The 16,785-nt window shown below is 30.3% G+C and overlaps 5 protein-coding genes across 7 annotated transcripts; 1 reads left to right on the forward strand and 4 right to left on the reverse strand.

Annotated features, from left to right (window-relative positions):
* Positions 1 to 252: 252 nt before the first annotated feature.
* Positions 253 to 5,758, reverse strand: IntS8 (integrator complex subunit 8). Its single transcript, XM_018552241.1, has 12 exons — positions 5,572 to 5,758; positions 4,869 to 5,286; positions 4,194 to 4,431; positions 3,878 to 4,114; positions 3,556 to 3,801; positions 2,676 to 2,925; positions 2,163 to 2,573; positions 1,815 to 2,069; positions 1,350 to 1,593; positions 1,033 to 1,151; positions 521 to 870; positions 253 to 372 (listed from the first exon to the last, which is right to left on the reverse strand). The coding sequence occupies exons 1-12, from the start codon at positions 5,687 to 5,689 to the stop codon at positions 253 to 255; spliced, it is 3,006 nt and encodes a 1,001-aa protein (XP_018407743.1). The 5' UTR covers positions 5,690 to 5,758.
* Positions 5,759 to 7,707: 1,949 nt separating this feature from the next.
* On the reverse strand, positions 7,708 to 8,943 carry baf (barrier to autointegration factor). The gene is made up of 3 exons (XM_018536583.1): positions 8,751 to 8,943; positions 8,286 to 8,414; positions 7,708 to 7,930 (listed from the first exon to the last, which is right to left on the reverse strand). The coding sequence occupies exons 2-3, from the start codon at positions 8,406 to 8,408 to the stop codon at positions 7,784 to 7,786; spliced, it is 270 nt and encodes an 89-aa protein (XP_018392085.1). The 5' UTR covers positions 8,409 to 8,414; positions 8,751 to 8,943; the 3' UTR covers positions 7,708 to 7,783.
* A 1,362-nt stretch (positions 8,944 to 10,305) lies between these two features.
* On the reverse strand, positions 10,306 to 11,974 carry sicily (NADH dehydrogenase (ubiquinone) complex I, assembly factor 6 homolog sicily). Its single transcript, XM_018536578.1, has 4 exons — positions 11,818 to 11,974; positions 11,147 to 11,369; positions 10,673 to 11,068; positions 10,306 to 10,548 (listed from the first exon to the last, which is right to left on the reverse strand). The coding sequence occupies exons 1-4, from the start codon at positions 11,937 to 11,939 to the stop codon at positions 10,369 to 10,371; spliced, it is 921 nt and encodes a 306-aa protein (XP_018392080.1). The 5' UTR covers positions 11,940 to 11,974; the 3' UTR covers positions 10,306 to 10,368.
* A 274-nt stretch (positions 11,975 to 12,248) lies between these two features.
* Positions 12,249 to 14,848, forward strand: ND-B17.2 (NADH dehydrogenase (ubiquinone) B17.2 subunit). Of its 3 annotated transcripts, none has more exons than XM_018552227.1 (4): positions 12,249 to 12,406; positions 12,618 to 12,700; positions 13,202 to 13,474; positions 14,776 to 14,848. In XM_018552227.1, exons 1-3 carry the CDS (start codon positions 12,303 to 12,305, stop codon positions 13,441 to 13,443), a joined length of 429 nt encoding a protein of 142 aa, XP_018407729.1. In that variant the 5' UTR covers positions 12,249 to 12,302; the 3' UTR covers positions 13,444 to 13,474; positions 14,776 to 14,848. The 3 variants fall into 3 exon arrangements, with proteins under 3 accessions (XP_018407729.1, XP_018407730.1, XP_018407728.1); XM_018552228.1 differs by having other exon boundaries at positions 13,202 to 13,460; XM_018552226.1 differs by lacking the exon at positions 14,776 to 14,848 and having other exon boundaries at positions 13,202 to 13,627.
* On the reverse strand, positions 13,732 to 16,567 carry LOC108783620 (protein TBRG4). The gene is made up of 10 exons (XM_018552229.1): positions 16,467 to 16,567; positions 16,201 to 16,345; positions 15,657 to 16,067; positions 15,351 to 15,500; positions 15,025 to 15,270; positions 14,759 to 14,893; positions 14,589 to 14,676; positions 14,351 to 14,512; positions 14,157 to 14,235; positions 13,732 to 13,980 (listed from the first exon to the last, which is right to left on the reverse strand). The coding sequence occupies exons 2-10, from the start codon at positions 16,339 to 16,341 to the stop codon at positions 13,755 to 13,757; spliced, it is 1,638 nt and encodes a 545-aa protein (XP_018407731.1). The 5' UTR covers positions 16,342 to 16,345; positions 16,467 to 16,567; the 3' UTR covers positions 13,732 to 13,754.
* Positions 16,568 to 16,785: the final 218 nt, after the last annotated feature.

Consider the following 16,785-nt stretch of genomic DNA (forward strand, 5'->3'; position numbering starts at 1 on the left):
TGTTGTGAATATTCATAAATTTATTAATTAAAAATTGTCGTAACATCGCATATAAACGTAAATTGTAAATGTCTAACAATTTAGAATTTAGATGATATATTAGTCCAACATATTTATTTTATACATCGTTTTTTATAATACAGCGCACATTTACACATAAAAAATGCGCAATGTACATGGATGTACATACATATTGCAGTATACTATATTCAATATGAATGTATATTCTTAAAAAAATCTTAGATTATTATTTTAATAAACATATTGTTTCGCCAGAGCTCTCAAAAATTTAGCTTTACGAATATTAGCTGCTTCTCTTTGGATCTCTTCATTGTTGTTGGAGTTTAATTCTAACAAACCAATGACTTTGATCTGCAAAATAAAATTTTTTATAGAGAAAAAAAATGTAAAGAAATATATTAACCTGTAAATTATATATCCAAATATTTAAACAATTATTTGTTGTTTGTAATTATGTCACTATTAAACATTAAACACTTAATTGATTTGATTTATTTACCGCGAGTTGCTTTCTGTGATGCTCTCCACGCTTCGTATGCAACTGTATAAGATACTCGAGTATCGTTGTATCCCAAATACAATGATAATATGCGTCCATAGCATCAGCCACGGCACAGCTCTTTTGATCGCTGGCTGCCATTTTAAACGCCAAAGAATAATCTACTTCCTCCAAAAATTGGCACAACACAGCCGCCTGAGTGTAACATTGTAAATGAGCGCAACATTTAATCATTCTTCTATAAACAAGATCGTCTATCTGCGTGCGTGGGATGGGTTGACTAAACAAATCGCTGGCTATCATGATTGCCTCCAGATAATATCTCATTGCACTTTCATAATAGTTTAGAACTAAAAAAAAGAGCAAATAGTATTATATATATATATATATATATATATATATATATATATATGATGCAAGTGAAATATATAAAATATAAATATGTAAGATAAAGCACTATATACAATATTTATATTATTTTATTTGTTTGTATTTGATGAAACAAAACATACCAAAATTAAGATCACCCATCAATCTCAACCATGGCACATTGCAGGGATAATATTTTAGAGCTTGCGTCAATAATTGGAATAATAATTCTCCAATTTGTCTGATGTTATACGAATTTGCACTGTAAATATTAATTTTAATATAACAATTAATAGGTATCACTGAAGATATTTTGAATACATTACTAATATCCAAAATACATTAGTAATATTAAATATTAAAATTTTTAATTGTTATTATAAAAATATGTAATATGTATTATACAATAATTATAAAAACCATCATATAATAAATACATAATATATTATAATACACATACTTTGGTACACTGGCAGGCCAAAGAGATAAATACTGCGTGTGTAATTCCAAACTCGATTCATCACGCAAAATGTTGCGCAAACGAGCTAATAATGATATTACTACAGTGAGAACCATAGGTTCTCGTAATCGAGTAAGTGTAAGAGCAATACTAGCAGCAACGTCTTTTGACGAACTTCCACTATTACTGCCACTACTGCTGCGTTTCTGTGACTGATCTCTAGTAGGACCAAATGCTGCTAAAACTAAAAGAATATATAATTTTATTTGAGGATTTATTTTATTACATGTATTTCTTATTTTGAAGCAGACTATTTAGAAAAATAAAAAAAAAACTAATCCCTTTATCTAAAACATTTTTAATTTAATATAGATATAATAAAAGTTTTAAAGTTCAAAATATAAATCTTTTTTTTTATAAAAAAAAAAAGATTATATGTATATGTGCCTTGATAAAAATACTTACTCATATCCCATGCATCTCGCGGAAATTTGCGGGTTCCTTTGTACTTAACAATGTCTTGGCAAACGCTACTAATGGCAGCTGCAAATTCAGTGTAACTCCAACGCTTCTCTAAACTAGTAAGATACTCCCACTCAGCTATATTTAGGAGGAAAACCGTACAGTATTCTATTACTTCTTGTCGTGGAATTAGCTGATCAGACGCTTGTAATGCACCAAGACATTGTTTACTCCGTACAATCATACTTTGCACATCACCTAAAAAAAATTGAATTATACAATAGTTAAATATTATACTAATAGTTAAACAAATACGCTATTTTTTTCATTCTTAATTCTCCGTGTACGTACAGTCATTTGTCGTTGGCCAAGCTTGAAAACACTTCCATATCTCCACAAGCAGGCATTCCCAACTCACTAATTTGCACAGCTTAAAGATCAACGAGCCTCCGCTTTTTACGTGTTCCTGTAGCTCTTTATCCAATATTTTGAGAAGCCCTATGGCACCGTCAAAGTTTTTGGAAGTTATCAATTCTCGACTCTTCGCGAGTAGAACATATGAATAATCCTGGAGAAATCCCCTAGGAAGCGTCATTACCACACTCTGCAATGGAATGGGTAACTCCCAGCAGCCATTTACATGATATAATGGTTTCATTCGATGTTTCCCATCAAGCTGGATCAACGTTTCACGAATTATATGAGAATCATACGACTCTATCAACTTTTGCTCCAATTCAAACACTTCAATTCTTGCTTTTTCTATAAATTTCAACAAAAAGAAAATGTTAGTTTATATGTAAGACTAAAATTTTAATATCTTTAATATTTTCTTTTGTTTTTCTCGTAACAGTTTATACTTACGTATAAATGATACAGATGGAATACTCCAGTCGTTATGTAGCAACAAGTCTGGTATTTCTATTTCGTCAGAAACAATTGCTTGCTGAAGAACTGCGAGTTCTGCTTCATCGAATAATGATGCATAGAAAGGATTGTTGAATAGCTTTGGAGCAAGCCCTTCTATATTAGCAGTGTTTATAAGATAAAGAAGATAACGTGAAATTCGTTTTTTATCCATAGTTGTTGCTTTTTCCAGAACATTATCTAAAGCCTAGTACATAACAAGATGTAATTAATAATTAATTTGTTAACAATAATTTAGAAAAACAATTTTATTAAATTGTATGAATAACTGAAGAGCAGAAACATCTTCAAAATGCATTTTGTCCAAAATTTCATTTTTTGAGTTAATGGTGGCATAGTATTCAATATTGAGAGATTAATATTTTAAGCTACTTTATGTTCTGAAAGCATTTCTACACCATCAATTTATGTGCTGGAAAAAATCTTGACATTTGAATTTACATTATGTCTTTCAAGTAGAGACAAACAAAAATTATTTGTTTAACATTTTCAACAACTATTTAGCGATTTTGTTGAACATTTCTCATTTTATTGATTGGCAAATTGTTAGTTTTTGTAAAGCGAGCAGTCTTTTTTTTTTTTCTTGTAACTCTCTTTTCTCATTTTCTGAAAATTATAAATTTCGGAAACGCATTTTGAAATTCTACTTTTAAATTAAGTATTAAATTAATGCATACTAAAAAAAAGTTAACAAAAATTATTTTAAGGAATAAAAATATCTAAAATCTTTTATTTTCAATTATTTAAAAGATCAAAAAAATAATTTTACCAGTTATAAGAGAACTTAATTCAAAAGTGTAAATAAAAGCTATTTTACCCAGAATAAAACATCCTGACCCTTTGTACCAGCTGCCTTAATTTCAGTTACATAATCACCCAAAATTATGCTGTCGTCAAGGATTTTTCTAACCAGATTCAAGCATTGTATTTGCAACAGAAGATCGCGAGCAACTACAAATTTCCTGTTAACTAATCCGCCTTGCACATCTAGTTCCAAATTATCTCTATAAACCTGTGGTATCTCTCTGAAAACATTATCTGCTTGCAAAATCTGCAATATATTCTGCAGATTTTGCATGTATTGTGAATATACATTATTTGAAAATATATATGTGATAAATGCATAAAAATATACCTACAGTGTATTGATCTTTGATAGAGGTGTGTAAACGCTGTGTAAGGCTAGACGTAACTTCTTCCAGCGGTACTTCGCATGCTAAACAACAACCATCTAAAAACTCTTTCTGCACTTTACAATACGTTAATTTTTCTACTGGATTAAAATTACTATAAAACTCCTTTGCTTGTTTAATATGATGTTTGGCTTCTTGATACTCTTCTCTCAATAAATGAAACATCGCGAGATCATAATGTATCTAAAAAATAATTTAATATATTTAATTATTCCTCAACTTTATCAAAGATAATAATATCCTGCTTTTGCAGTTCTCGTACCTGACATTTAAACTCATCTATGTTTACCAGGTTCATATTTTCCCAATTTTGCTTGATCTCCGTACTGTCTTCCGTCAGCATTTGAAAAGTGTCAAAAGACAGAACCTTTGGTTTTATATCGGTCATTTGTAAAATATTGTTTAGGGCACTTACACTATTTGGTATGTGCACTTCTAATTTCCTGATAATATCATCTACTATACCAGGAGGTACATATGTTGATTCCTGAGTACCTGGTCTGATTTGTGTGCAATAAGATTTTTTTATTCATAGCTCATAATAGATTAAAATCATTTCAAAGTATTGCAATAATACTCAATAAAATTAAAGCATCCTCTGTTCCACCCTGCAAAAATAGGCAAATTTCGAGATAGAATAATTTCATCAAAAATAATTATATTAATTTAAAAAAGCATTTTAAAACTTAAAATTTCTACTTTTTAGATCAATACTTAAAAAAACGGTATTACATAAATGAAGCTGCATAAGATCTCAAAACTTTTTACAAAGTTCCATGGTTCAAATTAAAAATTGTGCACAAAAGCAGTTTGCAACTTTCAAAAGAGTAAATCTTTACCTTTAATCTAATACCTCAAATTTGCCTATTTTTGCAGGGTAAATAGGTGATGCTTAATTTTGTTGAGTAATATATATTATAAAAGAAAAAAAACTTACATGTGAAGTAACTGTTGTTTTGGTTGTTTATTGCTGAGAGCTCTATAAATAATTGCTCTTAGGTGCCATCTATGGTATAAAACCAACGTGAACAAAAGCTGATCAGAAGCAGTTTCCATAAAAAATTCTGGAATTGTAGGAATTTCTACTGCAATGTCTATAGTAATATAAAACAGATCTTGCAGTAATGTCAATTGTATCAGCAAAGGTAGCTTCTTCTCTAGCACATCCAAATCCCATCTAAGGTAAGCCGCTACTTTCAAAGAAAGTATTTTTAATGCTAAATTTTTGTGAGTCCATTTGTTTGTACCATTTGTCTTTACATCATTTGATTCTCCATCAATTCCTTTCAGCTCCATTTCTTTTTGATCAGAATTAATGGTCATAAATTTTATTATCAGGTCTGTAGGCGATGGATCTAAAAATCACAATACATATATTATGGTTTTATTTAATGTAAAATTTTAATATTATCAATATTAATAATTAATTTTATTGATTAAATTTGAATTACAAATATTTCAAATATATATAAAATATATAATTGTATATGTAATGTCAACATTATTAGAATATTAAAAGATAATAGATATTAAATAAAAGATTAAAATATTAGAAACATTTCAGAAATAATATAATTCTAATATTATTTCTGAAATATTTCAATTCCATCCAGTTAGCATTATAGGCTACAGTTATTTACCTGGGAAAGGTTTTGACAAATGTTTCTGCAGCAACGAAGGATTCAGCAAAAACTCAAACCATAGTATCGTGTCTGGCGAGATCGGTACAGTGCCTGGTCTGAGCAGATCCACATCCATAGTTTCGATATTGCATGAATATATTAACAAGTAATTAATTTAATTTTGTGTTTTAAACATTCGCGTAAAAACTTTAATATTGTACATGCACTTCTTCTTCTTCCGATCTATAGACACGCTACGGCTTACGGCGTTTTGACACTAAACGCTGATTGGTGCAAAACTGATAATAGAGATCCTGTGGAATACAGTTTCTGATAGGTTGAAATTCTAATTTTCCTGTTCTCTGTTCCATGTTCCTTTTAGAGCTGCGCACAATAGGAGAAATATTAGAAACAGATATTAAATATAAGAATTTTAACCTATCAGAACTGTGTACTGTGGAATGTGCGCTTTCTGACAGGTTAAAATTCTTATATTTAATATCTGTTCCTAATATTTCTCCTATTGTGCGTAGCCTGAAGCCCGTGTCACACTACGGACTGTGGACGCGGATCGGATTGAGAATGGCTGCGTTCAGCAGAGAAAGCAGCTTTGCAACTGTTGCAAAATTCTTTAATATGATTGGTCTTGCCTCATTAGATCTAAATGTATAAGCCGATGGTCGCGTTCAGCAGACTCAACTGTTGCGGAGCAGATCTGTGAGCGCTCGCTGCTATTGGATGATCTAAAAGAATGGGCGAGTTCAAGACGGCAAAGTGGCTAGGTACGCTTGCCGAGCGATTGAATATAATTGGTTATTACTTATAGATCCAACCAATCATACTCGATCGCTCGGCAAACGTACCTAGCCTCTTTGTCGTCTTGAAGTCGCCCAATATACCAATAACAGTGAACGCTCACGGATCCGCTCCGCAACGGTTGAGTCTGCTGAACGCAACCAATCATATTCAAGAATTTTACAACAGTTTGGCTGCGTTCCGTTTCAGACATATGCGCGTATTTTATATAGGATGCGTTCTACTTAACGTTCGCAACGCTCGCGAGTATCATTTTGTCCTTCTTGTAATCGAATATTAAATGAGGATGAAATGATAGACGCGATCGTTGCGAACTTTAAGTGGAACCATTGTGGATCGCGCATCGAAATTCAACCAATCACGACAAAGCAGCTCTATCTTGATGGCTGCGACCAATGAGCTTACAGCTCCTAACATGTTCATTGGTTACCGCGTCACATTTTGCCGTGCGGCAAGCGTTTCTACGTCCAGTGTGCTGGAGCCATTAATGGCTTCTACAGACGGAACATGGTAACACTTGCCGCGCGGCCAAGTTTCATTTAACGCTATACGATATAATATATCGATGTTTTAATGCTTAAAAAAGCAGCAGAGGCATTAAGAAAATTGTATTGATAAAAAGTCACTTGAATAAAATTCTGATAATTAAAATTCATGATTCTCAATGAACATGTTGCTTTTGTAATCCTCCATTTTTGAGAAAACAACATTCCAAACAGGTAAAAGAATAAAAGGAAGAAGAAAAGGGGAAAAAAATGTTAAATTAAAAAATAATTTAAAATAAAATAATGCAATAATCCAAAATTATATGTTGAGACTACAATGTACATTTTCTACATCAATTTTATTTTATATATTTTGTCTATGTAATTATAAATCAATACATTTTTCAATTAGAATATCATTAGAGAATAAATTCTACTTTTACTTTCTAATCTGTTTAAATATTATATTCCCATTTTATATAAACATGTAAATAATCTTATACCCAAGACTGCATATTTTTTTATAACTTTTGTATTCATTAAAGTAATATTTTTTCAATAATATGTACCTTGATATGTACAAAAATCTAAAATTTCTTTATTGTACCATTATAATCTCACTGAATTTTTAATTGATAGTGGAATGAATACGAGAAAAACTCTTTCTATATTTTTAATGACCAAATACTAAAAAGTTTACTAAAGTATATGTAATAATAATTATTCAATTGTAAAATGTGATGACTATTCAATTTACTAAAATAAACTAAGTTTTATGTTTACTATTTAAAGTTTACAAGCAAGATACATTAAAAATATATAAATGTTAAAATATACTTTACATTTTGTGTAATGTCATATAATTTTATAATTAAACTTATAGTTTGTTTTTTTAAAAGAATATTTAAGTCAAATCTGTCACAATTACTTTACAAAAATTCTTCGCACCAATCAGTGAGACACTGATAACAATCTGTAGACTGTTTTGCATTTGCTGAACAAGCATCCTTCATCCACTCTTGAAACAATTCCTTATTCTTCTTTAATACTAAGTACTGTCCCAGGACCACATATGCCTATACAATAAAATTCACAATTATTAATTCATATTCAAAAAGACTCATAAAAAGAATCAAATAATTATTATCATTTTTTACAGCAATAATTTTATATCTACATACAGATTATTATTAATGTAGAGGGAAACTTTTAATTATAATATAAACTACTCAAATTTTAGCCAAATTTTTATTAAATTAATTAGTTTGACTAACAGAATTGTTAATAGCAAAAGTATCAATCATCTAATTTATAATATAACAAAACATTATTATTTGATAAGATATGATTAAATCAGAATTTGTTTACAAGCCATGTTAAGAGTAACTTAGATATATTCAACTAAAATTATAAATATAAAAAAATATTTACCTTATCAAAGCCTGCAGACTCTAATCTTTTTCCTAGCACCTCTCCGACACCAGCTAGTTCAGTTACAGGCTTATCCCCCATCGGCTCAGCCACGAAGTTCCTGTGCTTCTGTGATGTAGTCATTTTAATCTGTATAAAAGCAAAAACTTTTATTTTCTTTTCTAATATATCATAAAAACAAGACTTATTTATATATTAAGAAAAGCGTTTAGTTTTTGTAAATAAGAAACTAAATTTTTGCAAATTTATTATTAATTATATACTGTTTTAGCATTATAACCTTAAAGTAATAAGCACAAAATTGTTTAACTGCAGGTACTCTTCGATAAAATATAATTTACGAAAGTATTTTATACAAAATTCGTAGACAAACAGCAACAAAAATAAAGAAAGAGATACAAACACAATAGATAAACTTAAACTAATAACAAAAAATATCAAAACAGATAAAAGAACGACGATCACCTGCAAATCCTGCGATAGTTCGTGAGATTTTTCCCGATTTTCAACTGCGACCGTCACAACGCGAAGCAAGTTTTAGGGATGCCAAAAATTCAAAATTTGAACGTACAGCACCGCTTTACACAAATGAAATGCAATATTCCTATTTTGTTTGAACTTTGTTTTGGATGGCGTTGGTTTGGTTGTCACAAGTTCAACAACATCAAAAATCGATTGAGTTCTATGACTCATGGTCCTATTCTTATTCATCGAACGTGGAACAAATATATAAATAGAACGGGACATCAATTGTTTGATTTGACTTCGTGGGGTCACGTGGGTGATGATGATGATGAATAGGTTACGCGCTAGGCAACACTGTGAAAAATTCTTCAATATGATTGGTTTATACATTTAGATCTATAAAGAACCAAAGGCAAACACCAATCGTATTAAACAATGGACGAGTTCAAAGATGGTAAAACGGCTAGGTACGCTTGCCGAGCGATTGAATATGATTGGTTGGATCTATAAGTAATAACCAATTACATTTATTCGCTCGGCGAGCAAGCTAGCCGCTTTGCCAACATAAACGTACTCACTTTTATACTGTACTTTTACATTTTTACAACAGTTAAAAGCTGCTTTCTTTGCTAAACGAGGCTGGGTCCACAACCTTGCTTTAAGAGGCCGTAAGCCGTAAGAAATTGACCAATCAGTTGAATGCGAGAAAAATAATTTTTTGTGATTGGTCAATTTCTTACGGCTTACGGCCTCTTAAAGCGAGGTTGTGGACCTAGCCTAATCAATACTAAGACCGTATTTTGGTTTAAAAATTCGGAACTTGACTATTAATGTAGAAATATATATATTTGTAAAAATAAAACTTGCGTACTTTTGCGGATGAGTTAAAGATGAGTAAAAAAAATTTTCCAAAAATGTATATTGATTTCCGCCAAAAAAAATATTTTAACAAAAAACGGCTGTGTTCAGTAGAAAAAACAGTTTTGCAGCTATTGCAGAATTCAATATGATTGATTTATTATACATTTAGTGAGGAATTAATGCAAGGGCAAAACTGAACGCAACTAATTGAGAAATCAGTCAATCAGAAAGCAATATTTGAAAAATGTCCTTTCCAAAATTAGCTGATTTTCTACGATTTGAAAATTTTCAAGTTAATTTTGATGGAATTAGGATAATGAATAAAACATATTAAATGTTATTTTTAACAAGTTTTAAACTTTAATAACTAAGGGCGACTTTAACTAAACTCGCATCAACTTGATCGGCGATTAATTCAAGGACTTGCTTAAAACAAAATTTTTAATTACATAATTTGTTATTTCCAATTAAATCGTTTTTTCATGTATTACAAAAAACTTAATTCTATCTATGTAAATTAGCACTAGTATATTATTTGATAAGTTAATTGATGTTTGATCAAAAAACACAAGAGAATTTGTGTATAATAATTCTTAATATATAGATAGAATAAATTTTTTGTTATTTAATGAAAAGTAAGATTAAATTAAGAACAACGAATTATATATAACTAAAGATCTTACATCAAAATTTGAATCCATCTCTGCTGGTTGAATCAGTCTCTAATTAAGTTAATTCGAGTCTAGTCAAAGTCACCCTAAGACCATATCTTTCTCCATAGTAATTGTAATGGAAGAATGCCATTTCTTCTCTGTAATGTTGGATGAAAAACATCAAAGTCTACTTTTTCTAAATTTTCTAAATAATTTTCCACACAAACTGTCGATAAAAATATCACATTAAGATCCTTTCCTGCTGTCTTTCTAAGCGATGTCGCCTAAAACCAAAAAAAAGTAGTGTTGTGTAAGTTAAAAATTTTTCTGATCTAAATGCGAAAACATGCAGTCGTAGACTTGGTGTTAATTAAATCTCGAGTTATGTTACTGAATTATTTATTGTACCATTTTAAGATGCTGCTTGGCGCAAGATGCAATTTCAAGTATAACGTCTTTAAATCCAGCACTCGATTGTCCCTGAAAGATGGATTCAGAGGAAACGCTGTGTTTGAGCAGAACATCCTGTGGCAATATCATGACTCGTTTCCGAGCATTATATGGCACGGAACGTATCAAGGTGACTAGACCATGTGCCTTGCCGAAATGGCTAGCTGCGTGATCAGCATTGACGCTTGCCGTGCCCTGTGCCTCTAGCAGCAAATAATAGATCGATGATGTGGTATAGTCACAATATTTTTCGAGCGATTCCAAATCCACGAATATCGAGCTGCTTAGCTTGCTCAAGCGAGCATCAATCAAGCGCTTGAAATAGCGTTTAGATAGCTTATGTCGCTGAAGGATCTGTAAGTACGAAAGGTCTCTAATTTTCAGCAACAGTCATGCAAACACATCTTAGATCAATGCGTTCTATTCATCTACCCTATGTAACTCCAACGCCACGGGACTTTTCGGAGGATTAGCATTATAAATTCCATTCAGAGCATCTGTCCAAAACTGTAATCGCATAGCACCTATCCTGTTATCGCTCACTTGATCCTCCACTTGTGCCACTTCGACATTAAATGCACGTATAGCAAACGCTGCTGATTTAATACTGTGCGGTAGTAATAGCGTGCATAGAAAGTTCTCATAATCGCTCTTTCTAGAAAAGGTAAATACGACTTTGAGTGGATTTTGCTGGAGTCTTTAATTGAGCCTTTGCTGCTTTCGTTCCACAAACTTGCACAATTACTTTGATATATCTTGCAAAAAATTTTATTTACTTAGTTTTATTCCATAGAAATAAAACTAAGCATATTCATATATATTCCTCAGAAATTAGAAATTTAAAAAAAACTATTATTTATAAAAAAAAACTAAAATTTATTAAAATATCTCCAGTCAACGCAATACTGCAATAGCTAGAAATTATACAATACTATAGTATTATATATATTATACATTAGAATAATATATTGTTACATTTATTATATAAACATGATAATTTAATATAATATAATTTTATCTATATTTGCATCTATATTTATCTATATTTTATCTATATAATATAATCTATATTTGCTTTAATTTAACAAAGCAAAGAGAAGTACCTAACCAGCTGCAAACAATACTCGGCCGGAGTTTGTTTTTGTTTTGTACTAGTCGTATTCATACGAATCATACATCGCAGCTGTGTTCGTACGTTTTTCTCAATAATTGATAATTTATTCATTTTTTTAGAAAAAAATGAAAATTGTTTTTATTGAATCTAACAAAAACGACTACACAATTATCTCAACGAAAATGCTAACGACATCGAGTATTAAAATTGTCTGTCTCATGACGTCAAATTTTAATATTTTTTTAATTATAATTCAGTATACAATTTTGAATGAAAACATTCATAATAAGAATAACCTATAAACTGACGTGTGTTCAAAATAATCAAGATCGCCAACGTATTTTCTTATAGATTCCTAGATCTGATGTCACAAACTAAACTAGGATATATCGAGCTTAAATGTTAGTGTCCCTGGGCGACCTTATCAGATCGACTTTAAGTCAACTTCACATTTTATTTATAGTAGAAGAAAATATGGCAAATTTGATAAAGTTATTAGGGTTGGATAAAGTTGCGACGTTATTCCGTGCTATACGCGATAATGGTGGTATTTTCGGTTCCTTAAAAACGTTGTACAGGTTATTAAGCAGTTATACATTATATTAATAATACAGCAAATGTTCAAAATACTATCACTTTGATTAATATTGTGTAACTCTGCTCATTATTTGACTCTGAGCTTTTGTAGCTTATTCAAACTTTATTGATGTATTATAACATTTCTACAAAAAAATATTTTGCAATATATAATATAATATTCTTACGGAACTGAATATAAATTTATTTCAGAGTGGATGAATTGAAGAGTGGTACCTTGATCGGAGAAGACCAGTTGGGCAATCGATACTATGAGAATAATATGCACTTTGTAGGTCAGTTATGAAGTATATTAATATGGTACAAGTAAAAATATTAAATGAATATAAGTATAAAAGTGTATGTACATATAATACTATGTCACTTCTATTAAGATATTTTCCAACAAAACATAGATGACACTGACTAAGTTTAATTTGACTGCTCAAGTAAGTTTCATTTTATTATTTATTACATATACAGAAGGAAGATAGAATGAAATTTATTTTAACATACGAGCATCCAAACTGAATACAGCCAATATAACATAGTGAATTATTGTATCTTTGTTTACTAATATTAAACACAGAAAAAATGACTATTATACTGTTGACGTTTTCCAGAGAGAATAATCTTCATCTTTGTTTAACATTGGCAATTAACAAAGATACAATGATTCATGTGTTTACAATGTGTCATCTGTTTCTTGCTGGAAAGTAATTTTAATTTTATATTTTTGAAAGTATATGATAGTATAAAATATAGTTAATATCATGTTTATTTAATATTCTTTATAGGCCGTAACAGATGGGTCATATATGCAGATAAAGTTGGAATGAATTATGATGGTTCACAAGTCTCACCTGAATGGTTCGGTTGGTTGCATTACAAGACAGATTTGCCACCATACAAAGATCCGTCTCGACCAAAGTATAAGTGGATGATGGATCCTCAACAAAATATGAGTGGCACAAATCAAGCTTACATGCCTTATAGCACCACAAGACCAAAGATTGAATCTTGGCAACCACCACAGTGATCTTTATTGGAACAGCAGTAAGACAAAAAGAGTAAAGTAGCTAGTTTATAACTTATAGTTACATAAAATATTCAATGTAAATAAAATTACTATCAAGAGATAAAAAGATTATAGATGTTTAAAGATAGTTTGTCCTTTTTTTCTATGTACAGTATGATAATGTAGTAATAAAATAAGATAACTTAGTAATCAAGCAATAACATTTAATTAATTTCCAATTATAGAACGTACAAGGAATAATAAAAGCATCTATTTTTATACATTCTTTTTAAATATTTATTTGGATTTTATTGGACTAGGCCAATATTGGACTATATCGATTGTTTTGCTGACGTCATTTCTTTTATACTATTCATACGTTGTTTCAAGTAGTTTGCCCGTTTTTTTACATTGTCCTGTACACTGAAGTTTTCATAAGAGATTGTTATGAGTTCGTATCCTCTGGCTTTTAATAATTGCGTATATAAATATAACGATCCTATGAGATCATTCTGTCCTATGCAATAATCGTGGTAATCGTGCACCATTATTCCTATTCTGAAATAGTTATACATGTTCGTTATTGATTTATATCTACATATTAAAGTTATTAACATAATTTTTTATCATTTAGAAATAAATAAAATGTTTCAAAATGTTTCCTAAATTATGGAATAATTTTCATTAAAGTAATATTAAAGTATAGCTTTTTTTATTAATAACATGTGCCATACCTTCGTACATTATTCGATTGTTCATTCCAATCTTCCACTTTCACTAACCTGTGTTCACTGTCTATGCGATATTCAGCATCTAAAAATTGTCAAGTACGATTTATTTATGAATAAATAAAACGCAGTACTTAACATTTCAAAATCATATTCTACGAAATTATACTGGTATTAATTTTTTTGTTAAAAAAACTTACCTAATAAAAAACCCATGTTTGTATCAAAATTTATTTTAAAATAAGATGAAGACGGTAATACTTCTGTTAATGTTTCCAATAATGCATTTATGTACATTTGTTTTTCCTTTGATCTAGTTATAGATACATTATTAAATTCGGAATCTTCCTTTAAAAAAGGTCCTGTGATTTAAAATAATATAAATATTGATAAATTATTAAAATATACTAAAATATATGTACATATTTAAATGTATACCTTTGTAATCCTTCAGAATAAACTGTGCAACAGCGTTGATGTTTAATAATTTTAATATCTTTGATATATTTAGTTCGTTAAAGGCTATAAAAGTTATAAAAAATTCATATTATTGATACAATATAAAATAAATCTTGGATATATTATTTAAATAGATACAAATTATTTATTTTCTCCACAAATACAGGGTCCAGCAGGAATTTTACATGTCGCGGTTCCACTGCATCTAAAATTACTAAGGACCAAACAATATCCAGCCATTCAATCCAAGTCGTTTGAAATGGGCTTGCATGTTCTGTAAATTTCTAATCACAAAATAAAAATATATATAAAATAAAATTTATTAATTAATTTTATCAAATGAAATTTTCTTACGTTTAAAGAGAAACTTCAAAGATTTAAAATAAAAATGGAAAACGTTGTTCTTTCAATATACCTCAAGAAACAGATTTGCTTTCTTAGATTTATACTGTAGAGCCGCAAATGTTTGTAGTATTGATGAATAATCCAGAAATTTATAATCCATTGATTTCATAAATAATGTGTCAGAAAATATGTCAAGTACATCCATATTTTTGTAACGTAGAAATCCTAATGATGTTATTATGGATTTGTTTATAGCAGCATTTTTGCTTCTTGGTACACACTCCAGTAAGTCAGATGCGATTTTTTCTAATAAAACCTATTGCATACATTACATATGTTACAAACCTGATCTTTTTTTTATATATGTATATATCCATATAAATATGATATGGGTACCTTATCTGGAAAATTAAGTATGGCCATGCTGTATAACAAAGTCGCACATTGGTTCAAATTTAATGCTATATTGTATTTAACAATATTGTATGACAACATCTTTAATAGTGGAGTATTTCTGTCTCTTTGTTCTCTCAATGATGTTATTACCTTTATCATATAAAAATACGTGAATACATATATATATGTTCAATATACATTGTACTAACTGCAATTATTGCAGATGTAAATATTGCAGGCATAGATTTTTATATAAAAATATATCAATATTTATACATGTTAAGATTGTACAAATATTATACTCACAGCAATCATTGCAGGTGTCGATAATTGGGAGTATTTAGACAGATTAGATAATTTTGTATTACTTGTCTCACCACTATTCTTAACTATCTTCCTGAGCTGAATAAATCGTTCATCAGCCTCAATGTCTAATGTCTGTGATTTTCCACTGTTTATCTGATTAGTTATGCTCGATATCAGTTTTAGAGCATTGCTTTTAGACAAGTTTGGTAATACTGCCAAGTCTAACAAGTCGTTTATAGATTTGGCAGCTTGAAATTGCTTGAAAAATACTGTGTTGTTCTCATTCAATCGTTTCTTCCTACCGTTTCTTTCTTCTGTCGTAGAAACTGTTTGAAAACTGTCCTTAGGTTGTTGCTCTTTTTCTTTTTGCAAGACGGCTTGTATTTTTGAGAAATTAGTATTGTTGTCTTCCTATACACAAAAAAAATCATATATAGTCTTTCTTGTCAAAAAAATGATGAATAAAACGTGAAAATACACGAGACTGTTATCAGATTAAGCTTGTTAAAAAGAAATTATTAGGTCGTTGTTAATTGTACTTTACATTCACAGGTGCGGCGGGTTGCTCGCCAGTGACCGCCGTACTGGAATTGCAGGCCACGAGAGCGGTGAAACGCCAGGACGAGCGAGGTGCGATCCTAGCAGTCGCAGTATACAGCATTGCACTGAACTGCAGCATTATCATTAATCTGTAAAATGGTTATTTATATAATTGTCGGCGATATCGGGGACATCTGCGATGACGGTTCAATCGTCGATTCATGACATTCGCACAAAGCAACAACGGCACAATTGCCCTGTACGACTTACGTTACAAGTGAGTGCAAGGATAAAAAGCGTTATCGTGAAAATAAACAATTATTATGAATTATCTCGGGTGCACCAGGTAGACATATTTAGGTTAGAGGACCACCATGCACTCGGTCATAAACGCAGAAAAGTTTAGAGGCGCAGTTACGACGTTACGAGTTACGATTGAAATCGCGTCAGACGCGCTCAGACGCGCTATCGTATTTTATTGGAATCTCTCGATCCTATCAATTCATTTAAAAAATTGAAGAGTAATAATAATAAAATTTATGTGTGACAAACAACTCGAGAATGTATACTCATATTTAAGGAAAATTAA

The sequence above is a fragment of the Cyphomyrmex costatus genome, unplaced genomic scaffold (assembly GCF_001594065.2).
Source record: "Cyphomyrmex costatus isolate MS0001 unplaced genomic scaffold, Ccosl1.0 scaffold157, whole genome shotgun sequence".
In the NCBI taxonomy this organism is placed as follows: Eukaryota; Metazoa; Arthropoda; class Insecta; order Hymenoptera; family Formicidae; genus Cyphomyrmex; species Cyphomyrmex costatus.

Excerpts from the sequence above, each read along its gene's own strand:
- IntS8 (XM_018552241.1), bottom strand. The coding sequence starts at position 5,689 with ATGGATGTGGATCTGCTCAGACCAGGCACTGTACCGATCTCGCCAGAC. Across the intron at positions 2,070-2,162 it reads TTGGCCAACGACAAATGACT|GTGATGTGCAAAGTATGATT; the intron begins GTACGTACACGG and ends AATTTTTTTTAG. Across the intron at positions 871-1,032 it reads GATGGGTGATCTTAATTTTG|TTCTAAACTATTATGAAAGT; the intron begins GTATGTTTTGTT and ends TCTTTTTTTTAG.
- baf (XM_018536583.1), bottom strand. The coding sequence starts at position 8,408 with ATGACTACATCACAGAAGCACAGGAACTTCGTGGCTGAGCCGATGGGG. Across the intron at positions 7,931-8,285 it reads AGTCTGCAGGCTTTGATAAG|GCATATGTGGTCCTGGGACA; the intron begins GTAAATATTTTT and ends TTTATTGTATAG.
- sicily (XM_018536578.1), bottom strand. The coding sequence starts at position 11,939 with ATGAATAAATTATCAATTATTGAGAAAAACGTACGAACACAGCTGCGA. Across the intron at positions 11,069-11,146 it reads TGGCGTTGGAGTTACATAGG|ATCCTTCAGCGACATAAGCT; the intron begins GTAGATGAATAG and ends TCGTACTTACAG. Across the intron at positions 10,549-10,672 it reads CCAAGCAGCATCTTAAAATG|GCGACATCGCTTAGAAAGAC; the intron begins GTACAATAAATA and ends TTTTGGTTTTAG.
- ND-B17.2 (XM_018552227.1), top strand. The coding sequence starts at position 12,303 with ATGGCAAATTTGATAAAGTTATTAGGGTTGGATAAAGTTGCGACGTTA. Across the intron at positions 12,407-12,617 it reads TCCTTAAAAACGTTGTACAG|AGTGGATGAATTGAAGAGTG; the intron begins GTTATTAAGCAG and ends AATTTATTTCAG. Across the intron at positions 12,701-13,201 it reads GAATAATATGCACTTTGTAG|GCCGTAACAGATGGGTCATA; the intron begins GTCAGTTATGAA and ends TATTCTTTATAG.
- LOC108783620 (XM_018552229.1), bottom strand. The coding sequence starts at position 16,341 with ATGATAATGCTGCAGTTCAGTGCAATGCTGTATACTGCGACTGCTAGG. Across the intron at positions 15,501-15,656 it reads CGACACCTGCAATGATTGCT|GTAATAACATCATTGAGAGA; the intron begins GTGAGTATAATA and ends TATATGATAAAG. Across the intron at positions 13,981-14,156 it reads CAATCGAATAATGTACGAAG|AATAGGAATAATGGTGCACG; the intron begins GTATGGCACATG and ends TAACTATTTCAG.